Source organism: Meriones unguiculatus, chromosome 10 (assembly GCF_030254825.1).
Source record: "Meriones unguiculatus strain TT.TT164.6M chromosome 10, Bangor_MerUng_6.1, whole genome shotgun sequence".
Classification (NCBI taxonomy): domain Eukaryota; kingdom Metazoa; phylum Chordata; class Mammalia; order Rodentia; family Muridae; genus Meriones; species Meriones unguiculatus.
This window is the reverse complement of record NC_083358.1, coordinates 60,485,037-60,508,129: the sequence shown is the minus strand read 5'-3', so window position 1 is coordinate 60,508,129 and position 23,093 is coordinate 60,485,037. Positions and strand designations below refer to the sequence as shown.

At 45.5% G+C, this 23,093-nt stretch overlaps 1 protein-coding gene, 1 long non-coding RNA gene and 1 other non-coding gene across 4 annotated transcripts in view; 1 reads left to right on the top strand and 2 right to left on the bottom strand.

Annotated features, from left to right (window-relative positions):
* The window catches only part of Dnai3 (dynein axonemal intermediate chain 3), a 55,174-nt gene extending 41,655 nt beyond the window's left edge, over positions 1-13,519 (bottom strand). Inside the window, exons 1-8 of one of the 2 annotated variants that reach the window (XM_060392571.1) lie at positions 13,366-13,519; positions 11,286-11,354; positions 9,383-9,463; positions 8,946-8,984; positions 4,136-4,317; positions 2,862-2,966; positions 2,145-2,294; positions 773-972 (exon numbers count right to left, since the gene is read on the bottom strand). In XM_060392571.1, the coding sequence (XP_060248554.1) occupies positions 773-972; positions 2,145-2,294; positions 2,862-2,966; positions 4,136-4,317; positions 8,946-8,984; positions 9,383-9,449 (743 nt within the window). In that variant the 5' untranslated portion in view covers positions 9,450-9,463; positions 11,286-11,354; positions 13,366-13,519. The remainder of the gene's footprint in view (positions 1-772; positions 973-2,144; positions 2,295-2,861; positions 2,967-4,135; positions 4,318-8,945; positions 8,985-9,382; positions 9,464-11,285; positions 11,355-13,365) is intronic. The other variant, XM_060392570.1, reaches the window with a different exon arrangement.
* A 196-nt stretch (positions 13,520-13,715) lies between these two features.
* LOC132656866 (uncharacterized) lies at positions 13,716-18,638 on the top strand. The gene is made up of 3 exons (XR_009594648.1): positions 13,716-14,977; positions 16,049-16,638; positions 18,062-18,638. It is a non-coding gene; the product is annotated as an uncharacterized LOC132656866 (long non-coding RNA).
* A 3,267-nt stretch (positions 18,639-21,905) lies between these two features.
* LOC132646099 (U1 spliceosomal RNA) lies at positions 21,906-22,062 on the bottom strand. The gene has a single exon (XR_009584233.1). It is a non-coding gene; the product is annotated as a U1 spliceosomal RNA (small nuclear RNA).
* Between the last annotated feature and the right edge of the window lie 1,031 nt (positions 22,063-23,093).

Sequence of the window (23,093 nt, the reverse complement as noted above, 5' to 3'; positions counted from 1 at the left end):
AGCCATGCTGTTGGCTGGTGGGTTTTGAGAATGCTGTTTTTGTTTGTACACATCTCCATTCTCTCCCATCTTTTCTGCTTACAACCACCTCCCGGGCCACATCCGGCCTGGTTTAGTTATAGCCAGTCCCTACCGGGCAGTCCCTTCAACTTGCAGCCTCCTCTGCTCTGCAGCACAGAGCACTGTGGGTCATTTTTACACTGTGCTGTCATGCTTCCTTTGCTTCAGAACTTGTCAGCCTTGCCTGCTGGCCCACTACGTTCTGTCTGCCACACTGTGCAGGAAACAAGTCTTTAGGTCCTATTCTAAGGGTTCTGGATGGGAGTTTCTTGTTTTTTTCATAGGTGGTGATGGAGCTCCTGTCAAGGAAGCCAGACTATCTGATAGGAAGTGTAAAAATGGTCACTCATTGCTGTGTGGTGCTGCATGCCTGTAACCCCAGCCTTTGGGAAAATGAGGCAGGAGAATTGCAAGTTGGGGGTCAACTTGAAATACAGAGCAAGTTCCAGGCTAGCCTGGGCTAAATAGTGAGACTCCATAGTAAACAGACAAAGCCTTTGAACAGGAAGGACCTTCTAGATGATGCTGTAATGCCGACTCGCAAGCCCTGTGATTATTAACACCATTTTTTTTCATTTTCCTACTTCATAGTGTTTAGCATGTAACTGTATCTTGTTCTCCAAGAGTTTAAAAAGAGAATTTAAGAAGAGAACAATTTGATCTTCCTTGCCTTGAATACACTTTTGTGTCTATTATAGCATCTCATACCCACCATTTTGTCTGGGTGCTTGTGCCCTTGATATCAGGAATGACTTGCAAGCCAACATCTTTCTCAATTTGTGTGAGGACATAATTTTTATCTTCATAGGAAGGACACTCGATGTAGGCATCTTTTATTCTGGAAGCATTTTGGTCATGAAAAAACACAGGTGAGCCAAACTCACTTCGTTTTCTGGAGATCATGTACATCACCTGCAACACACGTAAGCAGCGAAGGAAGCCTAGTGAAACCCGTGGAGGAAAACACCCGAGCGGCACAGTGCTGGCATGGCCAGACCCTCTCGGTTCCCTGTGGACCCCTGCTGTCTTTCTCTAGCTCCGTGTGGCTTTTGTTCCCACGGCCTGTAGCTGCTCTTCCTCAGGGAGGCCATGTTCACCATGACTGAGGCCTTTTTGCTTGTAGGCAAGAAGGCCAAGGAGAGACCAGGAGTGCACACCCTGGCAGGTGGTAGGTTGGTTGGAGGCCCGTGGAAGTCTACCTTGTATGTGGGAGAACCCTGAGCACAGTTTGTATTCCTCAGTTCCTCTGTGGACTCAGGACAGAGCCTTCTGCCTAGGTGCTCTCTTGGAGGGCTTCCTTCCTTGCTGTCCAGCACCTTCCTAAGTCGTTTGCCGAGGAGTTGCTCCGGAATGGAACAGCACTGTATTCACTTTCTACTGCTCCCAGAACCAACTACCACGACTGAGGTGGCTTAAAACTCGAGATTCCATTCTGATAGCCGTGGAGGTGAAACAAATGGAATCGTCTAGAGGACCCCTGCTGAGGGACAATGGGCAGCGACACCTTGGCTCTTTCCCACACCTCGTGCCAGCTAGCAGCTTTTTCTGAGCATCAGTGTGCTGTCCCTCAGTTCTCTACAGTCTTCAAGCAAGCATGTATGCTGGGGATTGAACCCAGGGCCTTGAGGGCTAAAGGCCCAGTCTCCTTCAGATGGCATCCTTTGTGATCTGCCCGTGATCAGCTTCTCATAAGAACACTGACAAAAGCAGATTAGGGGCCTATTCTATTTGTGAATAAAATAGTCACAAATATTATATAATATTATATATAATACATTATTATATATAGTATGTATAATATAATTAGAGCTAGTTATATTTGCACAGACCTTCTTCCCCTGTACCAGTAGTGTCACACTCTGGTGTTCTAGGGGTCAAGACACTTTAAGATATTCTTTTTGGGAGGACAGAGTCAATCCATAACACCTGTTAAAGAAAGAGACCGTTCTACTAAAAAAAAAAAAAAAAAAAAAAGAAGAGGTAAAGAAACCCTGCACTCCCCAGTAGCATGTATAGGGTCCCCAAAAAGAACAATCTCCATTTACTGGGAGGTAAAGACAGGAGAGCACTATGAAGACTCTGACCCGTTTTTTTGATTCCTTGACGGATTCTTCCTCAATTTCTTTCTCGCTGCCAAAAGATATCCAGGGCTTGGAGACAGGCGGCTTGTAAATGTACACTTCTTCCTGAGCATGATCCTTGAGCTCTTCTTGTTCCTCTGGCACTTCTAAGGCCTAGAACACAACACCAAGCAAACGGCTGCTCAAATGCCCCATGTGCGCGTCTCTCACAATTAACCTGACTTTTATGTGGGTGCAAGAAGTCCTTCCCATTGCAGAAGTCATGGGACCAGAAAGGGTTGGGGGAGGGGTGAGAGAGGATATAAAATGTAAAAGACATCAGGATATAGAAAGATGACAAGGAGAAAAAAAGATGAAGGAGGAAGAGGACAGACACCCTCTTCTTGCTGCACCTCCTTACAAATAATATGGATTGCTAAGTTTGATGGTTAGAGTATAGAGGTCAGTTTCCCTGAGTTTATAAAGGGTTATTTGATAAGAGAGAAACACGCACACCTGTGTGTGTATACGTGTGTGTGTGTGTGTGTGTGTGTGTGTTCTATTTGGGATAACCCTGAGGTTTAATTAGTGCTCCTGAGTTCCTCCACAGATCTAGGATAGAGCCCACCATTCTGAAGCTGAGCTGAGCTCAGGGAACACAGCTATGTCTAGGGACCTAGGATGTCCCAGAAGCCCTGCTCCCTTCCGCAGCCAGCCTGCAAGGCCTTGGGATTTATTTACCTTGAAATAGTTTTCCTTGCCCTCCTCAGTTCCAATGAGGTAAAAGTTGTGTCCATATTTGAAGTCTTTGTCATAAACGAGGAGAAGCTCCTCCCCTGGGTATTCCTGAAGGGTACATCAGCAGAGGGTGGGGGGGTCAGTGTTCATTCAGCTTCCGAAGGTGCCAGCAGCAAACCAGCATGGGCTGAAGTTAAATGTAGTGATAATCTGCCTGCTAAACCCAAATCCCCAAAATATTTGATTAAAACACAGTGGGTCCATGGAAATTTTACCATGTGATTAAAGAAAAAACCCTCCAAGTTTATTTATTTCCATTTATATGTGTAAGTGCTTCGTTTGAGGGTATTTATGTGCACCGTGTGTGCCTCGCTTCCATGGCAGTCACAGGAGAACTGGAGTCAGCTGGTTGTGAGGTGCCATGAGGGTGACGGGAACCAAACCTCCTGTGAAGAGGGGCTGGTGCTCTGGAGCCGAGTCAGTTCCCCAGTCCGTTAGTACATAATGTTATTCCTAACTGAAACAGGGAAACATCGGGGTTGGGGAAGGGGAACATGGCTTAGTTGCTGAGGTGTGTACTACGCAGGCATGAGAACCCAAGTTCAGATTCCCAGTATCCACGTAAGGACTGGGGCACAGAGATGTGGCCTATATGACCTCAGTGCTGGGATCAGGGGAGACACAGGGAATGTCAAGACTCATTGGCCAACCACTCAAGCCTAGATGAGGGGTCCCAGGTTCGGTGTGAGTGGCCTTGTCTAGAAAAAGAAAGCAGAGTGCTGTTGAGGAAGACCCCTGAGGTTGACTTCCGGCCCCCACAACACACACACACACACACACACACACACACACACACACACACACGCAGCTTCACTCACAGAGGTACATTAACCCACTCCAATCCCCCAACATTACAAAATATAGGGTGGTGCAGTCTATATGCCAGGAGGAGAAGCAGGACCAAAAGTACCCACTAAACGATTTAAAGCAGGATAAGCAAAAATATTTGAGACAGGGTCTTAACTTTGTCGCTCAGGATGGCTTGGAAGTTGCTCTATATCCCAGGTTGGCCTCAGCCTCCCAAGTACCACCATGCCAGCTAGATTCTAAGTAATAGGGTAAGAATGAGCCTTTCAGGTGTGGTCCTCACACGGGATGCCCAGGGGGCTGGGAGTAAGGGGAATGCCGAAATTTCATGGCAAATCTTCTCTGTCTTGTGCTGTATTCTGGGAAATTCCTGAGTTGGGAACGAGAGCAAAGAGCAAGCCTGGATTTACCCGGACAATCTTTTTGACTGGGTGGAAGTCGGATACTGCAGCTCGGTTTAGCAGGTCTGCCAGGATGTCTTCTTTTTTGATGAGCTTATACTGTTGTTCATCTGTTATGTCATCCTCTACTCGACAGTTGAATATTTCCTGAGTCTTGGTAGTTATTACTAATGGATAGATTTCTGGATGGCCTGTAAAACACAAAGTGGAATTTGGACAGCGAATACAACTTAAAATACTAGCAACGGGAAATGTGCGATTGTTTAATTTTAAATAGTTGTCTTGGTTAAAAATTTGGGACTCAGAATAAAGACCCACTCTGGCCACACAGCAGGTGCCATTACAGTAAGTGAATATGTGCGGGGGGGGGGGGATGGGAAAGATGGAGTATGCAGTGGAGAGGTGGGGGAGAAAGCAAAGCCGAGCGGTTTGGTTTGTGCACTGTGAAGAGAGGTGGAGCTGGAGACTCAATGGAAGTGAGGAACAGGTGGATATGAGGAGCCTGCACAACCATCTGGAGCCATGGCTGCCACCAAGGTCCCTATCCGGGTCCATGGCCCTACCGCAGCCAGGGTCTGTGTTGATGGCTGTGGCCCATGTTGCCACCAAAGGCCATCCAGATGTCAATGGTCTGGGCTGCTGCTGAGACATGCGGATGTCTGAGGACTGTGCTCCTGCCAGGAGACACACTGATCTGAGTGGCCACCTGAGGCCATGGTGACACTCGGGCCCATGCTGCCACCAGGGGTCATGTCTGGGTCTGGGGCCTATTGCAGCCAGGGTCTGTGTTGATTCCTGAGGCTTGTGTTCCCACCAAAGGCCATGGGGATGTGTCCAGACTGAGCTGCCGATTGAAGCCATGTTGATGTCCAAGCACTGTGCTGAGCTGGCCCTGCCCCTCCCTGGGCAGCATGGGAGAGCTGGCCCTGCCCCTCAAAGGCTGTGGCACTTGGGAGGGCTGGCCATTCTGCATTCCTTTCTTTGCATTGTCCTCTAGCCTGGTGACTGCTCAGCAGCTTTACTTTCCAGTCTTTCAGTCCTCCCTGGGCAGATACCATCAGAGTGGGGCTTCCCAAGACCCCAGAAGTAAAGGCCTTCCTTGCAGCTCAGAAAAAAAAAGAGAGACTCTAAATTTATTGTGTTTATGGTTCAAGTAATTACACTTGCTATGAACATTTTGAGCCACAGGCTGTAAAGATGTCTCAGTAAATGGCTTCCTTGCCTTGCCAACCTGAGGACCAGAGTTCCACCTGCCGCCCCCGTGTGGAAGGTGGGCATAGTGGGATAGCCTCGCAATGCCAGCAGCACTGAGAAGGGAGCTAGAGATAGGAAGACCTCAGGAGCTCCTTGGCTAGGCAGCCTCATGTACTTTGAGAGGTTCCAGGCCAATGAGGGACTCTGTCTCAAACAAACAAAATGGAGCAGGTGGCTGAGGAGCAATTGATAGGCAAAGGTGTCCTCTGACCACCACACAAAAGCGCACACATGTGCCCCCTCATGCACAAGCATGCATGTGCACACACAAAATCTGGAGCAAAAGAAAAAGAAAAGGCAACCAATTAATTTTTGTTAATAAATAAATAATGCCTTATTAATTATTAATATGCTTCAGGAAACATTTTATTAATATTTTGCTCTATCCATCCTTTAAGAAATTCTGAATACTGCTTTTAACACTTTACTGTTACCTTACATGTATTTCTGCTATGACATCTCTGAAACATTATTTTAAATGGACTTATTTCTGAAGCATGATGTGTGATCATCTTCTTATTGATGAGGGCTCAGTTTCCCTTATTTGCTTCTGTTTATTACAACTATTCTTACAAATTAAAGAAGCTTATGTGTTGTTCTTGGGTTACAAACCATTGTCTTGGGATAGTTTTAGAAGCGAAAGTACTGGTCTAAGCGTATGGGGATTTTCTTTTAGGTTCTTTCTGCTTCCTGATTTCCGGTTTGTTCTCCCACCCCAGACCGGTCCCTAGCAGTGGTGTGCCTTGGGTGAGAGGATGCAACAGGGCAAGGGAGCCTTTCTCCAGTCACCAACCTTCAACCAGGATCTTTTCCAGTTTCTTATCCTATTCCACATCACTAGCTTCTGCCAGTCAATCTCTGTCTTCCTACAGCATGTTATCTCATCTCTGAGTTCCTGGGGCCCCAGGGCCAACCCTCACCTTCTCCATCACACTACGCCATGTTTTCCATCCTCCTCCCAGCGGCTGCACGTATGTACCAGCAGGGTGGGGCGAGATGTGTTGCCTCAGGTTGGAATTCTGTGCTTATTTCCCTGCAGAAGTATCCTGCTCCCTAGTTGCTCTAAGGGATAATTATTCAGGTCATTTGAGGGTCTGAAATGATTTTGTGCAAAACTCAGATTATGTTTGGGAATATATTTTAAACTGCAATTAGCTGGTGCAACAGTCATTTTGAATACAAATTAATTATGAATACCAGAGAAACCCACCTTTATTGCCCTCAGGAGTATGAAAAATAACACTTTTAGTTAGTGACTTTTCAGTTAACCAAGTTCCTCCGGAAGTGATTGAAACCTATGGTGGTTTCTCGAATAGAGGGCATAGTAAGGGCTCTGTAGTTCCTTTAGGAAGCTGGGAGGTGCACTTCTCTACACCAGGGTGAGAAAGGAGCAGGTGTACGCTAACGCGGGTGTTCAGAAAGGCAGGGTGCTGCCTGCCTCCCAAGAGACTGGAAAGAGACAAAAGTCATGTTCTCTCTTCAAAGCTGCAATTTGATGTTTAAAGGTCTTTTGGGACAGAGTCTGTGATTGTTAGCTTTGTCCACACGATGCAGCGTGGGATCACCTGGGAAAGATTGTCTACAGTAGCTTGGCCTTATGGGCATGTCTGTAGAGGATGATCCTAATTAGTAGATGTGGGCAGTTTTAGCCCACTGTGGGTGGCACCATTCCCGAGGCAGGGGTGGAGTGGGATGTGTGTGGCAGTGGCTTGAGTTGTGAGAGAAAGAAGAAAGCCAGCTGAGTGCAAGAAAGGACGCATGCATTTATTTTTATCTGCTCTTGACTGAGGATGTGAAGGAAGTAGCAGTTTGAAGGTCCTGCCTTTACTTCCCTTTCACTGAGGAACAAGCCTGGACTTGGGAGCTGGATAAACCCTACCTCCCTGGTGTTGCTTTCGTGTCCGGCTATTTTATCACGGTAACAAAAACAAAATCTGGAACAGGATCTCACACTGTGAAATCCAAGGCTGTCCTAGAATTTACCGTGGTTGGCCTTGAATTTGAGGTGGTTCCCCTGCCTCAAGACTGTACTTCATGTTTCCTGTTCCACTAGACACATGCTTCAGATTCTACTAGTTTGGCATTTTTTTAAAATATATAAAAATGGTTCATTTTTACTAATTGGACATTTTAAAGACAATTTAAAAATAGGATTTAACATTTCCTTATGTAGCAGTTAGCAAACATTATAGGCTATTTGTAGATGAGGCAGGCAATCAGCGGTTGCTGTAAACAAGAGACAGCTAGCAGAATTGCGGGTCCTCTACAGTCCAGTGCCTTCCTGCCCCGTCATAGCAGGCGGAATAGAGCAAGGTCCAAGGACTCTGCCAAACTGCACTCTGTGGTGAAACTTAACAAGAATGCTACTCTCTGGGTTTTAAGCCGTGTTCTGAGGACAGCATCAGGACCAGAGGCAACAGCCCTGGGGCTGTGGAGATCAGCAGTGAGAGATGCTCACTTGGGCCTAGAGGTTAGTCAGTGGGATGCCATTTGCTCCCAAGAGAGGGAGCAAGGTCCAGGGAACAGAGGGGGACTCTGGAGCTTCCCCGGTTGCCAGCTGCAGGGCTGTTGGCCATGAGCACAGTGAAAATGAGCTGGTACCAGATGAGTACTGCCTTTTGAGCTACCGTTTTCAATATGCTGTTCTGAAAGAAGCAACAGTGTGCAGGCATCCAACAAAACGCCTTCCAATACTCTCATGATAAGTTAGAAATTATCGCTGAGTATGTGTGTGACGTACGTGTGCGGGTGTGGGTATACAGCAGTGTGTGATGTATGTGTGTGCATGTGGCTGCGTAGCAGTGATTTGTGTATGTGTGTGAGCGTGTGTGCACAGCAGTGCATGAAGGATGGATGGATGGGTGTGTGAGTGTCCAGCAGCGCATGCTGTATGGATGTAGGCATGGGTACACAGGGAGCTTTGGTGCTCAGAAAACAACTGTGAAGTTGGTACCCTCCTTCCACTTTATTTTGCAATTTTTAATGTTTTAAGGATTATTTTTATTTTATGTGTACAGGTTTTTTGCCTGCACAAACGCCATGATGTGCACCACATGCATGCAGTGCCTGCAGAGGCCACAAGAGGGCATCAGAACCCCTGGAACTGGAGTTGTGAGCCACCACATGTGTGCTGGGAATCAAATCCAGGACTTTTGAAAGAGCAAAAGACTTTTTGGTGCTCATGAACACTGAGCCATCTCTCACCCTCTCCTTTCACTTTTATTGCGGTTATGGGGAGCAAACTCGGGTTGTCAGGCTTGTCTGGAAAGTGCTGTATCTACTGAGCCATATTGTCGGCCCTCAACAATCTCAGTAGATTTCTTTTTTAAAGGACTGCATTGTCTAAATCTATTTCTCCATCTAAGATCTTCTTTCTGTGTTTATTTTTTCTTTACTCTAAAAGATCCAGTCCAAGTGTGGGAGAGGCTGGGGCAGGCAGGTACAAAGTTGGTGTGATTCTAAATAACGTGTTCCGAGTGTTCTCTCTGCTCACCCATGCTCTCCATGCTCACTGGCTACATAGCGAGGCTCTAAGTAACATAGTCTAAGTATTCTCTCTGCTCACCCATGCTCTCCATGTTCATGGCCTCCTCCTCTTCAGTATCTGGGACAAAAAGAAACAGCAAACTCACATTTTAAAGTCAGATTCTCTCACTTTGTTACAATATTGTAAAACATCAGACACAAAATACAACTAAAAACATGGGCTGGAGAATTCAACTCTCACGTGACTAGGTACAGAAGGATCAGGCAACTGTCTTTCTCACAGAGTGACCATTGGTCACTGTGGCATATAGTTAACATTGTAGGAAAACAGGTGGGAATGCATTTAACATAAATCTAAACATTTAACTCTGCAGTGCCTGACTGCATGATAGCAAACGCATCTCATTTCACGTTGATAGTTAAAGCGACCCATTACACGGTACATAACACACACATAAGAAATAAAGCCATGAAAATTCCACTAAGCAAAGAAACGACAACAACAACAACGCCTACCTAGTGTGATTTGCTTGGCCTTCCTCTTACGCTTTTTCTGGGGGCTCTTTTTTGTTTTCGGTGCCATGGCTGTAATGTAGGCTGTAAAAAGAGATACTGCTGTTAGATCCTGGTTTACCCTCTCAGGGGTGAAGCATTTGTATTTGGTGAACATAACGTTTTCTAGGTTTGAGCCGGGACGAGGGCAACAGTGCATTTTCCGCAGGAGCTCGTGTACCAGGACTAAAGGTTTTAGTGCAACAGCAGCAACGTGGTTGAGGAGGTCCCGTCTCTGTGGAGCTGTTGGCTGAGGTGCCTCATGAGCACGCCCGCTTCCCTGGGGTCCAGCTCCCTGCAGCCGTCTCCTCACAAGTGTCTCAGCTGCAGAGGTGAGTCCACGGGATGAGGCAGGCCCACGGCACACGTATATGTGTATACACACACAATTTCTAAGCAGATATAATTTAGGTCATACCTTTGTCTTGGCATATGAGCGTGTGACCATCATGGTCTTATGTGTGCCATCTCAGGTGCTTTGACGGGATATGGCACTGGACAAGGGCGTCCCCATGACATCAAACCCCTGGCAAGATGCCCTCTGTAGACTCATCCTAAATGGCTGGATGTGTGATTTCAGAGCCAGGTATCGTGGCATGACTGTCATTATAGAGCACTTGAGGGGAGGCTGAAGGAGGAGGACTGCCATGCATCAGAGGCAAGCCTGGGCTAGAGGCCAGCATGGGCTACAGCACAGCACATGTGACTTCATGGGTCCGTCTATTTCAGGATTTAGAAAGTCTTTGCTCTTTAGCCGAACCGTCCTGGGCAAACTACAGATCTTCATAGTGTCTGTTTGTTTCCTTCCTTAGTGGATAAAATAAAGTCTACCTCACAAGGGGGCTGTGAAGGCTCAATAAAAGTGATAGAAACGGTGTCACTGTTAAGTCTGTCACTTTAGAGGGGCTTGTCTTATGTTATCAAATCAACGTCAACACAGACGCAGCATTATTCTGGAGCCGGTGGCTAACACATCACCGGTCACTGTTGTTCTTTACCCTTCACTACAAAAAACTCACCGAAGTGTGAGTGTCTGTGTGTTTGCCCAGAAATTTCTTTCTCATGCACACTGAAAATGTTATGTCATCATTGTACATGTGTGCACATGCGTGGAGTGGGGGATGGAGGTGCTGCGTGTGCCACTGTGCTTGTGCGGCACTGAAAGGACAAGGCTGTGGACTTTTTTCTTTTGCCTCCTTTATGTGAGCTCTGGGGACGGACCTCAGCTCTTCAGACTTGCACAGCAAGCACATTTTGTGCTGAGCCTTGGATGTCCAATGTGCGTATTTTTAAATAGTGATAATTATAAATAATCACACAGGTGTTTATGCCAGGCAGTTTGAAGCATTTCATGTGCATTTTAAGGATTTTTTTTTTTTTTGAGAAAGGATTTCCCTATTTGTCTACCAGCACTGGCATTGGATTTGAGATATTTCTGCCTCCGCTTTTCTGTGAACTTAATCTTAGTCACATTTACTAATTGCTGTTATAAATATATTGTAATTGGGGGTTCTGTTGCTGTGATGAAACACCATGACCAAAACCAAGTTGGGGAGGACAGGGTTTGTTTTGCTACCCTTCCACATCAGAGTCCATCATTGGAGGAAAGGGTTTGTTTGGCTACCCTTCCACATCAGAGTCCATCATTGGAGGAAGTCAGGGACTCAAGCAAAGCAGGAACCTGGAGGCAGGAGCTGATGCAGAGGCCATGGAGGGGGCTGCTTACTGGCTTGCTCCTCATAACTTGCTCACCAGGCTTTCTTATAGAACCCAGGACCACCAGCCCAGGGATGGCCCTACCCACAATGGGCTGGATCCTTCGCCATCAAATCACTAGGTAAGAAAATCCTCTATAACTGGATCTTACCGCGGGAGTTTTTTAACTTGAGGGTTTCTTCTTTCAGATGACTCAAGCTTGTGTCAAGTTGCCATCAAACTATCCAGCATGCAAACAGAACCATTTAAAACAAAGGTCTTCATTGATAAAGGCACAATTCATGTTTTGGTCAACATTTTAGAATTCTGACATTTTAAAAAATTTCTGTTCTCTCCCCTCCTTTTCCCCACCCTGTATGTGTGCAGTGGCATGTCTGTGTGTGCCACAGAACAAATTCTGGTGTCATGGCTGTCTACCTATTGTTATTTTTGAGACAGGGTCTCTCACTGGCCTGGAGTTTACCAAGTAGGCAAAGCTGGGTGACCATCAAGCAATGGGAATCTTGCTGCTTCGGCTTCAGCAATGCTGATTACAAGTGTGTGTAACCACACGTCCAGTTTTCATTGGGCAGTGGTGGCACACACCTTTGATCACAGCCCTAAGGAGGAAGAGATGCCAGCCTGGACTATAGAATGAGCTCTGGGACAGCCAGGGCTACACAGAGAAACCTGTCTTGAAAAAAAAATTATTTCTTTAGATTTACTATTTATTTTATTTTGTGTGTGTGTGGCATTCAGAAGGAATCAGATCCCTTGGCACTGGAGCTACCAAGGACTGTGGCCTACTAGGTGGTGCTGGGCCCTTTACAAGGGGATCACGTGATCTTAACCAGGGAGCCATTCCTCCAGCGTCTTTATCCTGCTTTTTAACTTGATTTTTTGTGATCAAGCAGGTGCCCACAGCCTGGGCACTTAGCCAACAGAATTATCTCCCCAGTCCTCAACTATCTACTTAATTTTTTAAAGGTACATATTTATTTACTGATTTATTTATGTAGTTGTGTATTATCTATTTACTTATTTTTGTATGTGTGGGGAGGGCAGAGGGCACCTTGCTGGAGTTGGTTCTCTCCCTCTGCCTTCTGCATTTGTGTCACACTCAGGTCGCCCAGCTTGGTGGCCAGCACCTTTACCTACTGAGCACCCCACTGGTCCAGATTTCCACTTTTTAAATATTCTGCAATAAATGGCTGTCCCAACTTTTCAAACTGAGCGTTGTCCTCCATCTTGTTCTCCAGAACCATACATTCAAACCATTTTCTTTTGGAAGGTTTTTCATCAGTATGCTCCTCCCCATTTTCTCTTCCAGGTTCATCTGGCTCAAAATACTCATTTACACCCAGCATCATACAGCTGCAGCACAGGCACTGCGCGCGCGCACACACACACACACACACACACACTTCCTAACTACTATAACCAGCATTACTGCTGTATACTGTTACTTACGTATACATACAACCATCAAGTTTCTTCCCTATACAAAGACACTCTCTTTCAGTGTAAGCTTATTGTCACTTGAAACGCGAATCCCCCAAGCCCCTTCTACTTTCAAGAGGCGATTTTGCGATTTTAGGAGTATTTATCGGGGGATAATGCTGCACTGGTGGTCTGCTTTTTCACTCAGCCTGAATCAGTCTTGTCCTGACGTATTTCAGTGGCGCTGTTGAGGACCTGACAGAGTCAGGTCATTCATCTCCCTGTGGTGTTGCTGTGGAATCAGTCAGCATTCAGCACAGCAGGAGGAGGAGAAAGGTCACACTGGGCAGCAATTAGGTCCTAGATATGCTAATCACTAGGGGAACGACAAGGACCCTCCTTCAGTGAGTTCATGTTCTCTATTCCTCCTCCTGGTTAGCCCTCTCCCATCCCCCGGTGATCGCTTCAGTCCACATTAATCTTCTACTGTGTTAATGAGCAACCAAGATCACGTCATTCTCATATTCTTTTACTCATAATTTATTGCACACCAGGCAATGCGAGAGCAAGAAAAGGCAGTATCTGCTCTCTGCCTCCGCATTCTTAGAACACCCGTTAACTGCTCTGTCGTAGCTGTGTTTGTCTCACTGGCTTGGGCTGGAAGAATATTTTGAAAGTAGTGAAAAAATATTTCTTTATTTTCTAGACTTCATTGACACTAGCACATACAGGGAGGTTTCCAAACACCCATGAAATGGTAATGAGATATTTCGTTTTCCCATGCTTCCTTTCCCGTTCTGAACCGCCCTTACCTGGAATCACTAAAGGGAAAAGAAATCAGTCTCCTGGCAGTTCCCGGGAGAAAGGCTCCTTCGAGAGAGCTGGAGGTGGGAGCCTGACGCTTCTCCCTCAGAAAATAAATCTCCAATCTCCAGCAACAGCTGCCCGGCGGGTATTGCTAGGACGCGTCCGTTGCTAAGAGATGGGGGGGGGGGGGGAGGAGGAGGTCCTTTCTGCTGAGACTGACAAAAACTCCTTCACCAATACAGTATCTGCTAGCAGACAGTCTTTCATAGAAGGCTTGTGATTGGTTGTCATGTTGTGGTGACGTCACCCAAAGTAACCTTGGTCAGCCTGCAGTTTCCCCCCAGCAAGCGCTTCAGGTTGGCGCCTGGCAGTGGTCCCGTTGTCCCCAGGTCCACGCCTTTCTTGCCTTGCCTCCGCTGCAGCGTTACTCAAGGGGAGTCCTCGTGGGGTGCCGCTGGGCAGCCCCTAGGCCAGCCTCCTGACTTCCCTGTTGAAGGGAGCAGGATACACCTAGGAACCTGCATGAAATTGGTGTGTGGAGTGGAAGCTGCGTTTGGTTTGTCTTGAACATCCCTGACTACTGAGGTACATTTTTCCCCCCAAAGTAATTTTGTATAGTTTGGCTCCAGCCGTCTCCAAGACGCAGAGGGAAAGCGTGACTCCCTGTGGGTTGTAAGGATCTGACTACGGGACCCCTGGGATTGTGCGGGCGAAGCTCATCTCTGCAGGCTTCTCTAGCTTTCTTTAAAAACGCAAATTGGAACTGCTCATTTGTAATCTGACAGTTGGCAAACGCCAGATATCACTCCATTTCCATCGTCACATCTACCCCGTACTCCCGACGCAACCAAGGTTTGGCCCAGCACCTTTGATCCACCTCTAGGAACCCAGGGGCATGAAAGCTCAGGGGCAAAAGGCTAGCAGTAGGCTAAAGGTACGAGCACTTGCCGCATACGTGTGAGGATTACTAAATTCAGACGGAAAAATCCGCTCAACGCCGCCGTAGACTTAAAGTTCTCCCCTGCTCCTCACATGGACACTTGGTCTATGACTCATTCACAACAAGATCACTTTTTTTTGAGAGTTTGGTATTCTGTTCCACATTATGTTAGTGTTGATGTCAAATTTAAAATGCATAAAGCCCCTGTTGACTAAAATAGACATAAAGTTGAATGAAAACGAAACAACCGACAGCCGTGACATGCTCATCACTTGGTTTTCTGCTCTGACAGTCCATCTCAGGAGATAGCCTGTCCACAGTGGCTCCTGCTGGCTCCCCAATGATGCCTTCTCCTCTTGAAACCGTGGTTGTTGCTTCGATTTCTGCCTCAGTCTGTGTACCTTTCTCCGTCTTCACTGCTTCATAAGGCCCTTCATCATTCAGGGCTCAGCTCAAACACCATCTCCTCTGCAAAGCCATATAAGCACACAGAAGAATTTGGTGCTCTTTCTTGCTTTTCCATTTGAGATCACATGGTGTAGCTGTGGCCACTTTTCACGCATCTCCATTCTTGACTTTAAGGCTGAAGTAAGACCTCATTCCTTTAAATTGATCTCATCCAACACGGCTGCTGATGCATAGATATTATATAATATACACATATATAATATATACAGGTATGTAACAGAAATGTAATGTTATGTACATGATACATTTTATGTGAATATGTATAATTGCTTAACTGTTCATTCTGGAAAATAAATGCAAGAGATATTAGCAAAGGCTATTTTTAGTCCTTCAAATGATATATTTTCCTTTAAAAAACTTCCCCACAATCCTGTTAGATTTCGCAATGATTGTAACCTCGTGACTTGGTTGAGACACAGGTCTTGGTGTCATCTTTTCTTTAGATACTCCCCAAGGAATGAGTCATAAGTCACAATACCAAGGAAGTAAAAAAAAGAAATGGGAAGTGTTTGCTGATTTCTTCACGTTGCAGATGTCAATCATGATTGACATCATCTGTTCTTTGGTGGGAGTGGCCAGAAGACAGGGACCAGGATGACTGGTGAACATTTATGCCTTCTCAGGGGGCATGGATTAAATACCTCAATTTTGAAGGTATTAAAAATTAGTCTTAGTTTTGTTAGTTAAGAGTAGTGAGTAGAGCAGTTACAATGGAAAATGATGCCTAGCGAAATTTCAAATTGAGTTTATTGTAGAAAATTTGACAAGTCAGAGATAAGACTGAGTTTTAGTAATGTTGTTGCTGTTCTAAGAGCTCGGAATGGAGGGCTGTGAACAGGCTGTTTCGTTATTTGCATCGGCGTGCCTGGAAGAGAGGACAGGTGAGAGGGAAAGAAGCATCCTGGTTTGAACTCTGAGCTCCCAAGAGATAACTTGTAGGTGCCTGGGGAGCCTTCGCAGCCTACAGTAGAGGAAACAGAGGAACATCTCCCAATGAATTCTCGGTCTCAGAAACGAGAAAGTCGGACAGAGAGGCTGACCTGTAGCTATTGAAGGAAAGAACCAATTCTAATAATGGTGTGTGCTTCTACAGACACCTGAGTGTGCAAGTTCCTGTGTGCGGGTGTGTGTGTGTGTGTGTACATGGATGTGCATGCATGTATACGGGCATGCGTGCATACATGTGCAGAGGCAGAAGACAACCTTGGATCTTGTTCCTCACAAACCATCCATCTGTTTTGTTTGTTTGTTTGTTTGTTTGTTTTGTTTTTTTGAGACAGGTTCTCACACTGGCCTGAAACTCATCAAGCAGACTGGACTGGCTGGCCATAGAACATTAGAAATCCACCCGTTCTGCCTCATTAACATCAGGATCACACACACACACACACACACACACACACACACACACACACCACGTTCCTGGCTATTTTAGGTGGGTTCTGGGGATCAAATTCAGGCCCTTATATTTGTATAGTAAACGCTTTGCTGGCAGAGCCATCTCCTAAGCCCCATGCAGTAATCAGAAAAAGGCAAAACCAAGAAGACTTTGGCGCGAAGTCAGAATGTTTACTACACTAAAGCGAATGAGAGGAGGAAGGCATTCCCATGGCCTGTGCAGGGTAGTTGATTCCGGTGGGGCCTTGGAAGGACTCAGGCTCTGTCTGTCCCTGCCATGAGCTGTACTGTACAGACGGCGGGTGTCTCCAGAGACGCCAGTGCAGGAGGGGACCAGGCAGAGCCCAGCGGCTTCGTGTGGCAATGAAGTGCATTGTTGCCTTTTGTCTTCACACTCTCCATTCAGCTGTGGGTAGAGAGCCGCTGTATGCTGATGAGAGGGACCTTGGGTGTTTGCAGGCATTGAGCATCGGTGAGTAAACATCAGGGGTGTCTAATCTTTTTTAACCTGTAGGGCATTTTGAATATTTTTTAAAAGTAATAATACTGCATTTAAAGAAAGAAAATTATACTTAAGCCTAAATTTGTTACTGTCTGAACAAGTGGCATTGACAAACTAAATTTTCCAAAGCTCAGTGCTTCCCTCAGAGTAAACCAGAAAAGGGTGGGGAGAGCCTTCCTTGTAGATCATAGGCAAGCTCTCAGACAGTCCTCGTTCCCACAAAGAACTTTCTCTTGGAGAAAAGAAGGGGAGAGGAGAGAGAGAGAGAGAGAGAGAGAGAGAGCTGGAGGAGACAATGAACCATTCTTCTCTCAGCCAAGGAGCCAGCTCCTTCATTCATGTTAAATAGCTTTGTCATGTGAGGCAACAAGTCAGGAGGTTCAGTCAAAAGATAATTCTCCCATCCCTGAGGCTAGTCAGTGTTCCTCTCCCACTTTTTAACAGTTTAGTGTCAGTCCCCCAATCTGTCTAGTTTGGAAAAATTTATTTTTTAATTATTTGAATTGTGGCCAAGAGCTTGTATATTAGTAATAGAACCCCCCCCCCCCCACCCCGCCAATTGGGTGATTTTCCTGTTTCTGTGATAAAAACACTCTTAGAGAAGCAGTTTGAGAGTGAAAGGGTTTAATCTGGGTCTCAGGTGGACCCACCATTAGACATGACAGGAAGAGATTGGAGCAGCTGCTCTGTTGCTCCCACAGTGAGGGGGTGGGGAATGCTGTGCTCAGCTCACTTTCTTTTTTGATTCAGTCTAGGACGCAGGTCTATAGAATGATGCCACCTGCAGTTAGCATGGGTCCTTCCATCTCAGTTAACCTAGTTGAGTTAATCTCTCGCAGGCAGGCCCAGAGGCCTGACTTCTAGGTCATTCTAGATCCTGTCAGTTTGACAAGATTGATCACCACATCCCTACTAGATATGGGTGAATATGTTTGCATAGTATTAGTAAGACCAGATGCCAAATTTAGCCTTTCCAGACTTCTGGTAAACCTTTGTGTGTCCCTTCTTGCGTGACATTGCTGTGGGAAGCCCTGCACAATGCCTCGCTATGGCATACATTTCAGTGAATTTGTTGCTCAATCAGAATCTTAAATACTGTTCAAAATGAGTTCTTTGGTGATGCTTACATGTAATTTTGAATATCAAACTCTGCCTCTACTAGGCATTTCCCCAAGATAACAAACACCCAAAATATGTCTTTTAAATCAGTGCTACTCAGGGGATATTTGTCTCTAGTCTGTGAAATATTTGTTACCCAGGCCGTAAAAGGAGTACTGAAAGTGTTAAAAATAAATTTATAGAAACTTGAGGGTAACTGTATTTGAACAAAGTTGAGGCTTGTTTACCAAATGCCAGTATTCAGCTCCTGAGCTGTTTGTATTACGGTTAACAGAACCCGCTTGGGAAGGAAATGAAAACTGCCAAAGTCACCTAGCCCTTAAACAACACAAGAGGCCAGAGACAGCACCTGAAGCTCAAGAGCTCACGCAAACAGCAACTCTCGCGATCCTGGCCTGCTGCTCTTCCTGCGCTCTTCATCCCACGGTGGCGACTTTATCTTCTTGACTGCTCCGCAAACGCTTAAGAGTCGTCACTCACAATCGATTTTATTTTGAGAGTTTCTTGCTCTGTATCTTAGGGTGGTCTCAAAGTCCAAATCTTTCTGCCTCAGCCTCCTATCTGCCGGGATTGCGGATAAGGTACTGTGGAGAGGGGAGGAGCTCAGAGGCCCCATGCTCTCTGGGGAGCTGTGGGCCACTGACACTGACGGCTCGGCTCCTTGTGTGTATGGCCACTGACAGGCTGTATATGCCCCAGTGCGCGGCCACACACCCCTGCACATTATACACAGCGCTTATTAGACTCAGTGAGTTACAAAGATAAAAGAGAGAATATGAAGCTGGTGGCACAGGTTGGGGGATTAAGGAGCAAAAGGAGGGATGGATATGAAGTATTATATATGTAATATATGTGTAATATATTGTAGTAGATGTAATATATATTGTAATACATATAATGTATGATGTATTATATATGTAATATATATGTAATATATTGAATACATATATGATATTCTCAAGTAATAAATCAAAATATACAAAAAACAATTTCAATCACATGTAATAATCACTACTTTGTAGTCATTTTATAATAAGAAATAATTACAAGAAGGGAACAGTGCAAAATACATTCTCAACAACAGTAAAATAAACACACATGTGTAGTGGAAGTTCCGGTTTCTTTAGAAAGTCAGCTATGTTATGTTTTGGGGGTTGCCCAACACATGCTATGTATTTCAATGTTAATTACTGGCCTCCAAGATCTTGTTTCTGCTCAGAGGAGCACATCCTCACATATGCCTGTCCTTATTGTGTAAACCTTGCTCCACCTAATTTAAAGCTGATTGGTGAATAAAAAATGCTGAAGCTTGGGATTTGGCAGAAGAAAGGGAGGTGAAGCTTGAGGTTCACAGGCTGAGGGACCACAAGGAAGGAGAAGAAAGAGGATCAGAGGAGAAGGAAATGGATCGACCTACCAGAGCCACAGGTTAGGGTGGGAAAGGAGTGTGGATGGAGGAGATGGAGAACATGAATAAGTATTTTAAGTATTTTGGGACTGTGGATGGGAAGTAGCTCGAGATGGGGGCTGAGAGGTAAGGTTAGTTTAGGGGGTTAGTATCTGCAACGCCCCAAGTACTTTATAAAATACAGTGGGTGTCTGTGTCTTTACTTGATTGACAACGGGTTAGAGAATACCACTGTACTTGTAAAATTTACCACAACAATTATGTAAATAGGTTTTTGTTTTAATCCACAGTGTGGGATATGGAGCTGTTTTTAGTTAACCCACCACAGCTGACACTGCATTGCGGCTTGGAGAGGGGGTGGTCTTTGCCAGAAGGAGATAGTTGAACTCTGAGGACTCTGAGAGTGTAAAAATACCTGAGCCCAGAGAGGGGAAGAGGAGGCTTCCGGGAGAGGGTCAGAGAAGGAAGAAGGCCGGTGCTGGTGTGTTCACTGGTTTGCTGGTTAGCTGGACTGCTGGGTCTCCTGACTACAAAGAGTTCTATGTCCTCATCCCTTCTAACCTTTTCCTCCTGCCTAGGGCCGAGGGATTGAAAGGGAGGAAGAAAACAAAATAAAGTAGGATTAAAAAGCAGGCCTACACACAGGCATACTGGGCAGCTGTAGAAAACATTTGCTTTATATTATTATTCCACAAAATATCTCATGTTTTTTTGACATCATTTACTTTTTCTTAAAAATGAAGACAAAACCCACTGATGAACCCAGGACCATGCGATGGTTAGATCGCTCGGTCATGGGAGTGTTCCAGCTCTATCTTCATCTCATGGGTCCATCATCTTAGAGGTCACGTGTTGTTGACCAAATGATGCTTATGCAATGCCTGCCTCAAACACTAGAAAACGCAATGGGGTAGATCGGGTAATATTTGAACCATACATTTGCACATCCTAGCAACACTGATACAACATCTTAAGTTAAATGGCAACTTTGAGTCTTACATTACTTCCAAAGCTTACTTTTCGAAATAGCCATTCATAGGATTAGTACGTGTTGCATGTGTATAAATGTACGCATGTTTGTTTTATTTGAGGCCGATGTATCAGCAGGAATGCAGGAACACATACTTATAATATGGTAAAAGTGAGAAGCAAGACTGATCGGATCTTAACTGCTTCACCTTCCTGCTTTTGCACTGTTTTCCAGAAATGTCTACCCAAACATTTGACTCTGATGCCAAAGCCCGTTTTTCTCTAGGCTTCATGTCAGTGTACTGTGACTACTTTAAAAATTTTGTTTTTACTTGTGTGTGCCTGTGTGAAGTTCCTGTGCACCATATGTGTGCACGCACCTGGAGAGCCAGTAAATGGTGGTGTAGCCTAGCCTCTGGAGCCGGTGTTAGTTGGTTGGGAGCTGCTCTGTGGGTGCTGAGAACTGAGCCCAGGTCCTCTGCAAGAGCAGGAAACTGTCTTATCCACGGATCCATTTCTTCAGTCCCATCACTACGTTCTATTGAGCCAATTACATCACCATGCTGATTACTGAGGTTAATTTTCCCCTGGATATTATTTTATTAAAAGCCAACAGACCAGATGCATGCATAAGAACCTATTTCCAGACCCTGCTCCAGGGTTGAGGTGTATCCTTTTTGTATATTTTGCAACTCTTTCGCTCAGACAGTGTTAAGAGTCCTGGCAAATATTCTAGTTCTGTTCTTATAAAAAATTGTTGTTATTCTAGGCTCTTTGCATTGCCATGAGTTTTAGAATTAGTTCATCAAGTTCTAAAAACAGGTTGTTAGAATCCCCGTGAGGACTGGATCCAACCTATAAATGAACTGAGCAAAAACTAACATCTCAACAATATTAGTCTTTGCAATTCATGAACATAGTTGATTTTTTTATTAAGTTTGTCCAAAAACCAAGACCGAACACCTGTAGGCACATAAGATCTGAGTGCTTTGCATGTGTCATTTTAGTTAACATGTGCCTTTCCTAATTAACAAATAATTATATATTCACCACTCTAATTTCCTTAGACAGATTAGACACGAAAGGGGGTGGGGAGGAGGGGTGAGTAAATGACTTCTTACAGATAAGGCCATAAGTGACAGAGAAGAATTTAGACTCTCACTGAACTGATTCTAAAGCCTGGTGTTCCTTGTTCCCTGGCAGACGTAGCTCAGCTGAACTAGGGCTGAGTAGCAGACGTAGCTCAGCTGAACCGGGGCTGAGGGAGGCTCATCACCTCTTTCTGCAAGCCTCTCCAAAATTCAGATGGTTTGTGAACCATTACGCATTTCAAACCCTTGCTACAGTGATAACCTCAGCTACAGTAAGCAAGAAGATGGTGTTAAACTACGCAGAGACATATGGGCATTGGAGATTAAATCATGCTTCCAACTTGCACTTGGGAATACAGTGTGCCAGTTACATCCTTTGAGTATCTAGCTCGTCTGTCCATCACACTTGGGATTCGGGCTAATGAACGGCGTAAACTTTTTGCACTCCATTGCAAAACAAAACTAAAATCACTTTCCCACACAAAAAGACGTAAAAGAAGACAGTCCCATTTATAACTTGCCTGTGAGAACTGAACCAGGAGTTGAAAAAAAGTTTGCAAAATGGTCTGCCTACTCGATATAGTTTGTGAAATAATCGGTTAGGGAATCTTACTTATTTTACAACTTAAAAAAATCTATTTATGTCTCCAGGGGAGAGCTCAAATGTAATCTCCCACTACCACAAATTATGCAGTTTCTTGAATTTGGGGACGTCAGAGGGGTCAGAGCATCTGCAGCGCAATGGATAAGCTTCACCCTGGGAAAACCACCTTCATGGTTATGGTATCGTCCCTTCCAGGTAAGTATTCATGCCCCGAGATAATGAAAATAAAACACTAAATTAGAACAAATCCCAAGCGATTGTAATTAAAATTAGCCAAAGTCCCTGCTATTCCTGATGTGTAGTGATGCTGTCAAACAGCTCGAAGGACTTTGTAAAGAAAAGGTTACAGTTTAAAGTCTGCTCCCATGCATTTGCATTAAGGATTTATTTTTATTTTACATGTATAAGTGCTTTGACTCCATGTTTGTGTGGTGTCCTCAGGGGCCAGCATAGGGCACCTGGTACCCTGGAACTGGAGTTACAGATGATGTATGCTGCTGCCAGATGCTAGGAACCAAACTTGGGTCCTCTGCTAGAACAGCAAGTGCTCCAAGGGGCCGAGCGTTCCCCCAGCCTGGCACTTAAAAGGTGCATGTGTGAGTGTGTGCCAGTGTGTGTGAAGATGCCCCGGTGTGTGGCTGTGCTGCTGCACACGCGTGGCTGCAGCAGGGCACTGACTGCCTATGGTGTGCCATTCTCAAGAGCACAGCGAGACAGGCTCTCTCATTGGCCTGGAGCTCACCCATTTGGACAGGCTGGCCAATGAGCTCAGGGATCCTCCTGTTTCTAACCTCCCCCCAGGACTGAGATTATGGGTGCCACGTGGATTTGGGGGATTGATTCAATTCCTCAAGTGTGCAAGGCAAGCGCTTTTCCTGTGGTCTTGCCTGACAGATTTGTGTTCACATTGCCTCTCAGGGCTCCCCAGGGTTCTTCTAGTGCCTGTGCCTTAGTCCGAGGAGAGTCCACAGCCCTTTATTTCCTGTCTTTTGACTGATAGTCCAAGGCTTTGGATGGATGCTTTATTCTTTCTGAGTTCACCTTGTCTGCAACGTTCAGCAGGGCAGGTCTGCGAGCCAGACCTGGGTGAGCCTTAGTGTGTATCAGACACCTGTTTACAGCTGCTGGAATGGTCCCTGAGCGGTCCATCTCACCAGTGTTTTCCAGCTCACAGAGAAAGTCAGTGGGAATGTTCCGTTGGAGCACAGAGAATGAGGTGTGCGGAAGACAACGC